General features: G+C 38.2%; 1 protein-coding gene across 17 annotated transcripts in view; it reads left to right on the forward strand.

The window, feature by feature from the left end:
• The window catches only part of LOC117420716 (TRIO and F-actin-binding protein-like), a 49,979-nt gene extending 37,919 nt beyond the window's left edge, over positions 1–12,060 (forward strand). For 15 of the 17 annotated variants that reach the window (XM_059029811.1, XM_059029824.1, XM_059029830.1 and 12 more), the window contains 4 exons: positions 71–172; positions 2,120–2,144; positions 4,966–5,031; positions 11,441–12,060. In XM_059029811.1, coding sequence (XP_058885794.1) covers positions 71–172; positions 2,120–2,144; positions 4,966–5,031; positions 11,441–11,471 — 224 coding nt within the window. In that variant the 3' untranslated portion in view covers positions 11,472–12,060. Of the gene's footprint in view, positions 1–70; positions 173–2,119; positions 2,145–4,965; positions 5,034–11,440 lie in introns of all 17 variants that reach the window. The other 2 variants (XM_059029773.1, XM_059029784.1) reach the window with 2 other exon arrangements.
• Positions 12,061–12,342: the final 282 nt, after the last annotated feature.

Consider the following 12,342-nt stretch of genomic DNA (forward strand, 5'->3'; position numbering starts at 1 on the left):
AAATTAACTATACTTGTCACACCTGTGACACATGGGTAATCTTGTAACACTTTTTTCTCTTTTTTTGCAGATAAAAAAATCTTGTGGGTAATGCTGCCCGTGCTGATTGCATTGGTGGGGATTGTTCTCATAGTAATGAAATTTAAATGCTTCACAGACAAAAACAATCAAGGTATTTGTACTCGTTTTTGGGGGTGGGGGTTAGTGTAATTGTGGTTTCCAAATACCTGAAAAACATTCTGGAATCTCTAACTTTTGTTTTCTCGGATATATTATTAAACAAGCAGCAACCAAGGTATAAGCTTCCAATAGAACTTAACACTTGACTCCTGAACGACAATGACGTTCAGAACTTTAGGAATAAATCACATTGTCACTAACAGGTTACATTTCCGTGAAGATATTACATATTTATCAGTGTACTGGGTTTTTTGGTTTTTTTTTTTGATCCCTCATGTCCTTTGTGTTCATCACCTGCAACATTAAGGCACATTTTGACAGGATGTAAGGTGGCTCTTAGCCAAGGACGGTTTACTTGGCGCCATGACCAGGTGCTGCGATGTTTGGCCTTAGCATTGGAAGACAAGCGTAACATGACCAATAAGTTGCCACCTGTTCCATCAAAACATTACACAAAAGACAACATTCCTCCGCCCAGGAGAGCAACCACCAAGAAAAGGTGTTAAAACCAATCCTCACCCAGGACAACTGGGAGCTGCTAGAGACTGGAAAATGCTGGCAGATGTTGGTCAACGGCTTATTTTTCCACCTGAGATTGCCACCACTAACCTTCGACCAGATATTGTCTTGTGGTCTGGATCAGCACGCCTTGTTCACCTGGCAGAGTTAACAGTGCCATGGGAGGATGCTGTAGATGAGGCGTATGAGAGGAAGAAACTGCGGTATGCTCAACTAGCCACTGAAGCGGAACAGCGAGGATGGAGAGTCCGGGTTTACCCAGTGGAGGTGGGTTGTCGAGCATTTGTGGCACACTCTACAACCCGGTTTCTCAGAGACATCGGATTCAGTGGCCAAGAGTTGAGTGGGAGACAGAGGGGGGTGATGTTGGGATGCCAGAATCACTGTCGAGCCCCCTTGAGGTGTCATGGGCTAGTCGATGAAACACCGAGGATGGAAGGTGCCCACTTGAAGACCCCAGAGATGTACCCTACTTAGCTCAATCCAGACGGTTGTCATGCTGATGCGCTGGGGAGACCGCACTGTTGTTGATCCCCGGAGCCAGCATCGCAGCTGTTGTGTGTGCTGATGCGCTAGGGAGGCAATAAGCTGATCCCTGGAGCCAGCATTACACTTCAGCCATCAACATCAGACAGAAGGATATCTACATCATCATATGGAAGGAAACGCAAATAGATGGAGACACATATGGATCACATTAGTTTACTGTAAAGCTACGTCTTAGTTGGTGTTTATCTTGGCGAGAGCCGAGTTCAAATCAGCATGAAGTTTTAACATCTACTCTCGTGTAATGGAAATCACTTGACACCATAGCCTGAACAGTTAAAATTGAGGAAATGGAATAGAAAAAAATAAATAAATAAATAAAACCAACGGCTGTAAGGGGGACTGCGCGTATTACCCAGTACACATCAGGAACCCACGTAAAGGGAAACTACAAGCAGAGGACTGAAGGCAGACGGCTGTTCGGTGTAGCTGTGATTAGGGTTTATAAAACCTAGTTCCAAGTTAACTGTCTACCATGTGCATTCACGGAAACCTAGCCGCACTACAGTTATAGCTAAAAGTTTTGCATTACCGAGAATTTATATGGAAAACTACAAAGCAGTATTTAATTCAATGTTAACGTAACATTATTCATCAGGTTTTATTCGACTTCATGAAGCAAAAGAAGTCGATTCTGTAGGTTGATGAAACACAATTGACCATAGTTGTAGACTGCAAGTTGTTTTTAGTAATGCAATGTCTCTTGTAACATTAAGATTGGAAACATTAAACATTAAAATTGGAGCAGTCACTTTGAAAATAATCTTAATCTTATGTGATGACACTACAAAATGTGATGCAATTATACAAAACAGATAAAGCATGTATCTTCCCATACAGTATATTGAAATAATTGTATTCTTTTTTTTTACAGATGCATCAGAGAATGATACAGAAAAGTATGTTTAAAACAGTTGTCATTTGGTTTGAAAAAAAAAAAAAAAAAAAAATCTGCAGGCCTACTGCCATGGTTTGACAAATTATCCTGCAACACCTTGTGGTGAGACAAAATAATTTAGAAACTATCAAGGCAAAAATAAATGTAATGCAACACCTAGCCACTAAGGCAAGGGCTATAGCAACTAAAAACCTGGGAAATATTATAACCCAGGTACACAAGTTATCTATATGTATTATACACACACACACACACACACACAATCAGAATCTTTTGGAAATCAGGTTGGTTGTCACAATATCCCTTCAATGAATTCCAAGACACAGGGTTTATGGGTATACAGGTAAACTTGGTTTTATTTCAGTCACAGCTGTACCAGAAGGGGTGGGTGGCTGGAGACACAGCTCTGTCCAAGCCACAGGAAAAGTGCAAAAAAAAAAAAAAAATCTAGTGCCACAGAAATCACTCAAATAAAGCTATAAATCTGGTGTAAAATACAATAAATCAAATAAACCACCCAAACTCAACCAGATAATTAATCACAATAACAAAAGGAAACACAAAATACTATTACTAATAAGTAGTGTAAGTTGTCAGGGGTGCAGTATCAGCCCAAACCACCGGTGGAACAGCCTGCAAAGGATCTGACTCAGCTGCAGTAAATCAGGTCTATACTTTAAACTAGTTTTAGAAATTACATTTATTCTATAATTAAAACAGTATACAACATTTAATGAACAAAAAGAATAAATAGGCAAAATAGTTAAAAGCACATGTTCTAATAAAATACAGCAACAAATACACAATTATTCAATAAAGAAAAAGGACCGAGTGAGGAATCACAAGAACAGCAGCAGCAGGCTTCAAACAACAATTACACAAACAGGTCAGCCGCCCTGCAGTGGACTGGTTAAATTGAATCTTAACAAAGGAACACAAACAGCAATAAGAGAACTTCCAGTCTTCCAATAATCTCTTGTGCAAAATAACATTCAAACAGATTGTTTCACTACAAACAATCCCGCGTCTATATGGCTCACAAAACAACCAGAATCAATATTTTCACTTTCTTTCCATAGACTTCAATGCACGCCGCTGCCACGCCCATCCTTGCTGTTCCTCTCTCACAGATTGCGATACCTCAGACCCCTGCGTTGTTTTGTCCACCACAACATATATATATAGCAGAAAAGACAAACAAGGAAATTTAGCTGCCAATTACATCATTAACAAATAGTATAAATCCTGAATAGAGTAAATTAACACACGTAGCCTGCATCAGGTGCCGCCAATTACAAACAATGACACAATCACATGAGATAAAAAGATAAACTCCCAATAGTTAAAAAGACCACATCCATCTATTCTAAGTGACACCAGCCTTCGGCTATTATGTAATTCAGAAATATTTTAACAGCATGTATTCTTAAAATGCAATGTGTAACAACTAGTTTGTTAAAGCAGTACCAACACTAGTCAGTACATACAAAATGAGAGAATATATATATATATAGAAAATACACATGTGTTACAGTAATGCATGTAACCAGTATGTGTTTATCGTATACTAATTGCTACAGATGTATTTTATTAAATGTAAATGTTTAATGAAAGTGAAATGTATTCACCGTTTAACTGTTTGTATGGAATGAGGACGTCTCAGTCCCAGCACTCAGAATACTGCAGATGGTCTCTAAGCCTATGAAATGGTTAGGAAAATGTAAAGAATTTAAAATGTATTTGAAACTACATGATCTTTAAAGTGCATGCTAACAAACATCATTCCAATAAATCTTACCTAGTGTATTGCTCTAATTTTGTTTGGCTCAAATTTTCCAACCGGAAAAATGCACACATTATGGTGAAGCTTTTTTCAATTTTTTTATTTTTTTTTATTGGTAATTTATTTTGAAGCTGTTGCCAGATACTTTAATGCTTTACTTGCGGTCATGAAGGAATAGTCACCATCGAAAACAGGCCAATCCATCTAGCTTCTGGGAGTTTGAGTTCTTTGAATGAAAATAAATGGCAAACCATTGGCACTGGAACCATTTTTAAAGTGGGGTTGCTGAAAGCCATTGAATAAAACTGTAACCCCTATATATGATGGAAGCCATGAAAAGCCAAGGGGGTGCTGCCGCACTCCACAGCACCCCTAGTCCCAGCGCCCTTGTGGCAAACATTTAGAAGGTTTCATTTTTTAAATTATTTTAAAAATACATTCACAATACCCTCCAGCCCCATGCAAGGACTCAAACTCCCACAAGCAACTCATGTGTCAGATGCGTATCTTCAACAGGAAGTACAGCATGGAAGAGTCCAAGATATGTTTGCCAATTATATTATTTATAAATGCTGTGAAAAAAATACTATTAAAAATCAACATAATGTGAACATAATGTGTGCCTCTTTCATATAGGCAAATACAAGAGCTACAAAATGATGGTAATGCATATGAGATTAGATTTACTGGAATTATTTTGTGAGCTATATGAACTTTAAACACAGTCTCAGCATTATTTAGTATTTTCCAGAAGAGAATACCAAGAAATTTGCATTTCAACTTGAATTGAAGTGCTCACAATATATAGGGCCTGAACTTTTATAATTTTTAAAACTAAGGGTCAATAAACACAAGCATTGCCTTAATTAATTCCTGTTCTTTGAAAGGACAATACCATTGCTCATTTTATAAAACTAGAGCCAAACAAACAAGAAATAGAATTCACCTTTTCCTTGGCATGTCCATCAACTGAACAAGTAACTTTTGAACCACCCTTTATACTACAAGGAAAACATTTATGTCTTTTTTTTAATTATAGTGTCTCTAAAGATGGCATTATACTTCTTGGAATGAAGAAACCTGGTGAAGAAACTGGTAGGCAAATGTGTGAGCTTTTCTTTACAGTGTCAGCACGTGTTCTATTATACCACTCACTGTGTATCGTTTTCTACCACAGAAGACACTTCTTAGTTCAGTGGAAATTTGTTATTGTGTTCTGTAACGAAGAGAGACAACAGCAAAATGCGTCTACTGAATAAATACTTGCAATGTTTAACATGTTCTTCATTTTCATATTCTAGTCAGTAATCCATGTTTGTTTTGAAAGTGTTAATATACTGTATTTAATTGTACGCTTTTTGGAATCCCAAAGCGTAAGAAAATCTAATGATGCATAAGCATTATTTATTTTTTGAGAAATAATGAAGACAATTGTTACATTTTCTGGATAAAACAGAATCAGGCTTTAACTCGACCTCCAATTCAGCAAGTTACTCAGGAAACCAGTATATATATATATATATATATATATATATATATATATATATATATATATATATATATATATGACTGCTGGATAAAATGACCCATACCAAAAAAGGAAAGGATTGTGGTATGATCAAGCAAGACCAATAAATGTAAGTAAGAAATATGCTCAGATGATTCAAGACTAAGGAGTAATTGTATGCCTACCTTCCACAAAACTTGCATTAGCTTTGTACTGTTTTTTTCCACCCATATTCCTTGCATGACCCAGCGATGGGGCGAGGATGAGTGGTCATGGTCAACACAAACAAATTAATTATATTTTAAGTGTAGGACACACTCTTTTAATAAAGATCAACAATGTAAAAGATGTTAAAAAAAGCACACTAGCATCTGTGCTTACTCCTGAATTCCCCCTGAAATGGATTGCTAGGCTGGCAGGTGAATTGATTAATCCTTGATTCAGTGGAAAACACTGGCTCAACTTAGCTCAAAAGTAACCTTTTCCTGGGTACCGATAACACACATTTTACAACCAAAATGTAAACACATTTAAATGTGAAAATAAAAAGAATGAAATGTAATGCATTTAGACTGTGGAATATGGGAGGGAATGAAAAACAGGTTCCAGTACAAAATAAATAAGTTATTTACACGTAAATAAACCACAAAAAACACTATTTACATGTGAGGGGTTTTCACCTCGTCATATACCCATGCACCCCTGGCATTATCCAGACATAACTGTGGCATTTTTTCCCTTCCTTAACCTTGCATCATCCTGGCATAGTTATTGCTTTTAACTTCATGGTCATTCATGTCTGGCTTGATCCTAGCATAAGCCTTGTGTTTCTTTGGTGTGGGGAGTTCTGAAGGGCTAGGTGCCGGGCTGTGTTAGCTTAAGTCTGCAGGCTTTGTTATAAATAGCCTAGAGACCCGTCTTAAGGGCTCTGGGGCATCAGCATTTTTTTTTATTTTTATTTTATTTTACGCGCATTCACAAATACCCTTTGATATTTTATTATTAGTATATTACCTTTCAATATTCTATACATTGACAAGTCTAGGTTTCAAAGTGGCCTTCACCCCCTGGCCTGGGGTCTGCTTGTGTCACAAGTGATTTGTTGGTAATGGACACAATTCAGTATACTTGATACTGGTCACCACTGCTGGTAGCCTCAAAGTGAAAAGCATAGACATTGCTAGTGCTTGTGCTGGATAAAGGGAGTGGAATTCAGTCTCCAATGTGCCAAGAAAACAAATTGTATTAGTAGGAAACATCATTACTTATCAAATATATAAATCTGTAAACAATACTGGTACTTTGATATAATTAAGCTTAGATTATACAAATGTTAGCCCTCTTTGCGGAGATAACATTGCATACAGTTTCTCATATTTTTCCATGATGTTTTCATGTTTTCTCATTATGTATTCCCTAATGCATACACACCCAATAAGTCAGAGGAAACAGCAGGCTTTTTATATTCCTATTGTACTTTTCATGCAATGTCCAGCCAGTAGTTCATATTTCAACATGGGGGTGTTTCCTGCTATTTGACCGCGCCACAGTGAGCATGAGATGAAAAATAGACTTTTCAAAAGTGCTCTAGTTATTCATCTGTCATTATCTGCCTGGGCTGTTTAAAAAAGTAAAGTGTGGTGCTTCTTTATTATCATGGCTTTATAAGTAACTTCAAAATCATCTTTTTTTTTTTTTTTTTTTTTTTTTTTTTTTACTGTCGCCTTACTTTTTTTATTATATTTGCAATCATTCTTCATAATTCTTACAGTAGTGACTTAAATTGTAGGTTTTTGTTTGGTACTTTTTATGTAATCTGTGTCAAGGTGCTTTTGCCTAGGTTCAGAAGCTGCTACTCAGTTCCAGTTTCCTGCCAAAGAAATACATTATGTAGATTAGATCAGTCAAGGTGTCTTTATAAATATCTTATGGGAGATACTGAAATTGAAGAAGGGAACTATGAAAAAGACCTAGGAGTTTATGTTGACTCAGAAATGTCTTCTAGACAATGTGGGGAATCTATAAAAAAGGCCAACAAGATGCTCGGATATATTGTGAGAAGTGTTGAATTTAAATCAAGGGAAGTAATGTTAAAACTTTACAATGCATTAGTAAGAGCTCACCTAGAATATTGCGTTCAGTTCTGGTCACCTCGTTACAAAAAGGATATTGCTGCTCTAGAAAGAGTGCAAAGAAGAGCAACCAGAATTATCCCGGGTTTAAAAGGCATGTCGTATGCAGACAGACTAAAATAATTGAATCTATTCAGTCTTGAACAAAGAAGACTACGCGGCAGTCTGATTCAAACATTCAAAATCCTAAAAGGTATAGACAATGTCGACCCAGTGGACTTTTTTAAAGAGAAAAATACCCCTAGAGTCTGCGAGAGCGGGGGCGGAAGATGACTCAACGTTGGACAACACGGTTAACGACTTAGGAACGGAAACGAATATGAGTATGGAGAGTACGTCACAAAAGACTAGTTCAAGATCTGCAGTTAGCAAAGACATGGAACTCCAGGTTTGTGTCAGCAGCTGGAGCAAGGCGACAATGGTCAGGGGTTTGAAGATTCATCAAGGGAGAATGAAATGCTTGAGGGAGAAGGGACAAGGGCCTCGCATTGATCAGTACTTCTTACGAAGTCAGTCAAGTCAGTCGAATGAAATCCAGCGACAGGAAGCAAACCACAGTTCGCAGGATATCAGCACCCCTGTCATAGATGTGAGGAGGACTTGCATGGACACAGTTAGTGATGAACCTAATGATCCTTGTGAACCCGGTCAGACAAACCAGCATAAGAGAGAAAAGAACCTCAACGGGCACAAGCCTGGAGTTAAATAGCCAAGAGCTTGTGAGAAAACTGCATGGGACACAGTAAACACAGATCTCTGCTTTGCATTGGAAAGATTAAGTGGAACAGTTGAAAAGAAGCTGGATAAATTTGGGGACATCATCTACGCATATGGAAGAGAGAGGTTTGGAGTTGAAAAAAGGAAGGAAAAAGTACAAACTATTCCTGGGGCAAGTTCAGCATGGAAGAGGGGTCTTGGTCTCAGTTCAGCTCCTCCTACATGGCACAAGGCAGCCCCAGCTCAAAGGAGGAAGCTGGTAGTCAAAGAGGTGCAAAAGCAGGAGGAGAGGATGAGGTGTATAAAGGCCATTTCCCAGGCCAAGCAGGGAGAATGGATGAGATGGGAGAGTGTGGAACAACGCAAGATTGGCTGGCAAGACCTATGGTCAATGGAACAGAGCAGGATCAGTTTCCTTATCAGGTCAACATATGATGTTCTCCCATCACCACAGAACCTAAACCTCTGGGTAGGAGGATCCCTCATGTCCTTTGTGTTCATCACCTGCAACATTAAGGCACATTTTGACAGGATGTAAGGTGGCTCTTAGCCAAGGACGGTTTACTTGGCGCCATGACCAGGTGCTGCGATGTTTGGCCTTAGCATTGGAAGACAAGCATAACATGACCAATAAGTTGCCACCTGTTCCATCAAAACATTACACAAAAGACAACATTCCTCCGCCCAGGAGAGCAACCACCAAGAAAAGGTGTTAAAACCAATCCTCACCCAGGACAACTGGAAGCTGCTAGAGACTGGAAAATGCTGGCAGATGTTGGTCAACGGCTTATTTTTCCACCTGAGATTGCCACCACTAACCTTCGGCCAGATATTGTCTTGTGGTCTGGATCAGCACACCTTGTTCACCTGGTAGAGTTAACAGTGCCATGGGAGGATGCAGTAGATGAGGCGTACGAGAGGAAGAAACTGCGGTATGCTCAACTAGCCACTGAAGTGGAACAGCGAGGATGGAGATTCCGGGTTTCCCCAGTGGAAGTGGGTTGTCGAGGATTTGTGGCACACTCTACAACCCGGTTTCTCAGAGACGTCGGATTCAGTGGCCAAGAGTTGCGTAGCACAGTGAAGAACTTATCTGAAGCAGCAGAGAGGAGCAGCAACTGGCTGTGGTTGAGGCGGAAAAATTCTGGCTGGGGATCTCAAACACAATAGAAAGAAAGAAATGCTGATGTACAGGTAAGTAAGCTGGGCTGAGTTGAGTGTGGGACGGAGGGGGGTGATGCTGGGACGCCAGCATCACCGTCGAGCCCTCTTGAGGTGTCGTGGGCTAGTCGACGAAACACTGAGGATGGAAAATGCCCACATGCGCTGGGGAGGCCACACTGTGGTTGATCCCCGGAGCCAGCATCGCAGCCGTTGTGTGTGCTGATGCGCCAGGGAGGCAAAATAAGCTGATCCCTGGAGCCAGCATTACACTTCAGCCATCAACATCAGACAGAAGGATATCTACATCATCATATGGAAGGAAACGTAAATGGATCACATTAGTTTACTGTAAAGCTACGTCTTAGTTGGTGCTTATCTTGGCGAGAGCCGAGTTCAAATCAGCATGAAGTTTTAACATCTACTCTTGTGTAACGGAAATCATTTTTGACCTGATAAAGGGGCATTCAGAACAGAAAATAGGAGGCACTTTTTTACACAGAGAATTGTGAGGGTCTGGAACCAACTCCCCAGTAATGTTGTTGAAGCTGACACCCTGGGATCCTTCAAGAAGCTGTTTGATGGGATTCTGGGATCAATAAGCTACTAACAACCAAACGAAAAAGATGGGCTGAATGGCCTCCTCTCGTTTGTAAACTTTCTTATGTTCTTATGTTCTTATATTAATAAGCACCAGAACCATCTACAGTAGTGCTCAGCTGTGATTTAACAGCAATACATTAGGAAATATGATCCAAAGTAGCCCCTTACAAGATAGTACTAATTTATATATATATATATATATATATATATATATATATATATATATTAGTAATATATATATATATATATATATATATATATATATTAGTAATTGCAATAGTAACCACTCAGAATGATTTGGAACATTCTAGAGCATTAATAACATGCTGCAATGTGAAGCTACTGAATAATGCACTAAAAGACCACTTTTAGTGCATTATTCAAAAAAGAATGTTCCCTCAGAAATGAGAACATGCATAACTGCAGACTACATAGTGGCAAAATGTATATACATGCCTAAAATGTGATGTTTGGTGTAATTGCTTCTGTAGCTACTCTACATAGGTCCGTGTATTCACACCATTGATGTTAATGTTAATACTAACTCCCTAAATTCTCTTTTAATCTTGTAACAGTGTTGCATTTGAGAAAATGCATAGTTAATCAATGACATCACATTAAGTGGATTATAGAGTACTGTAATTATGAAACAAGAATGATTTTGTTTCTAACTATTTGATTTTCCAGTAGTTTTGTGATTAAAATGTAAAGTACATTGAAGTTGCTTTATTGGATTTCAGTATCAGAACTATCCTTTACAGTGATTCAGTGTCAAGCTTTCTTTGTAAATTATCCAATTATGAGATTCATGTAGAATGAGCCATTCAGTTGTGAATAATAACTACCAGTAATCCAAAAACAAAAGCGTCCCGCCAAAAACATCCCAATAGTTTGGGTTTGAGTGACCTCTGCTGGTCAATTGATGAGTTACTCAATTTAATTTACTCTGCTGAGCTGAGCTGTCATGAGTTCAATGCTGACAAAGGAGATGGCCTTTACCAGTACAGGACATACTACTACTACTACTACTACTACTAATAATAATAATAATAATAATAATAATAATAATAATAATAATAATTCTTTCCCTGATATGAGTTCCTGATCTGGCCAGCACTGTGCCTTGTTTTGAGATGTCCAGAGCTGGTTGTGCTTTTTTTCAGCTTGGTTCAAAAGGCTCGTGCTGTATCAATATAATGGTAGCTCCAAAGCCTTTTTATAGCTATTGCTGTGCCATAAACTTTGATTTAATGGAGGCCCCTGGCTAGTAGAAGGTATTATTTATTAATACCCTTCTTCAAAGTCAATTTACTACATTCATATAGTTTTTGTAAATGATGTATTAAAACAAAAAACGCATTTAACAGCTTCCCCATTTTTGTTTGAAATTTCAGGTGCCAGATGAAAACTGACAGTCGTGATTGAAACCAACCGCTTCCTGCTCATAATTGCCTGCTGTAAATGATGCCATATTAACATGAACTACAAGTTTGAATAATTGGAGCTGGAAGCTGAGATATAGTGGCTGTTCAAATTCAACCACAGGGGAGGGGAGGGTGGGGGGTGATTGTGACTTTGATGTTGGATGTTGATGAGGGAGCAGGGTGGGAAAAGAAGATGTGGATTGTTTTGTAATTTGTTGTATAATCATGCTTGCATGCTTTGGGGAGGGGTGGGGGGAGGGGGCGAAATGATCCAAAACATAATTAAGTTATAATTGAACGCCCCCATTTCACAATTTTGTTTTGTGTATATTTGTTTGTAATTTTGCTATGTACTAATCATTTAAAAGTGCTATGGTTTGCAAAAGTTTGGAACTAGATTCTTCCATTAAGTTACACTTCTGATCCTTTGTAAGCCTTGGTAGGCAGAGTTTGACAAAGGTACAGCTATTCCCAAAAGTTTTGCATCACCCTATAGAATTAACTAATTTTGCTTCATAAAGTCAAATGAAACCTGCTGAATAATTTTACAATGTAATTTCTTTCCTAGCAATTAAAAAGATGACTGATTATTTAATTTTACAGTTCCTACGTTACCCTGGCCTGGACTAAGTCAATATTATGGCAGCGCCATAGTCATTTTAATGTATAGCTATGCCATAAACTGTGCCATAAACTTTTAATTCTAGACTGTATTTCATTCTAGGGGGTATATATATATATATATATATATATATATATATATATATATATATATATATACAGTGCCTTGCAAAAGTATTCTGACCCCTGACCAATTCTCTCATATTACTGAATTACAAATGGTACATTGAAATTTCGTTCTGTTTGATATT

The sequence above is a fragment of the Acipenser ruthenus genome, chromosome 1 (genome assembly GCF_902713425.1).
Source record: "Acipenser ruthenus chromosome 1, fAciRut3.2 maternal haplotype, whole genome shotgun sequence".
Taxonomy (NCBI): domain Eukaryota; kingdom Metazoa; phylum Chordata; class Actinopteri; order Acipenseriformes; family Acipenseridae; genus Acipenser; species Acipenser ruthenus.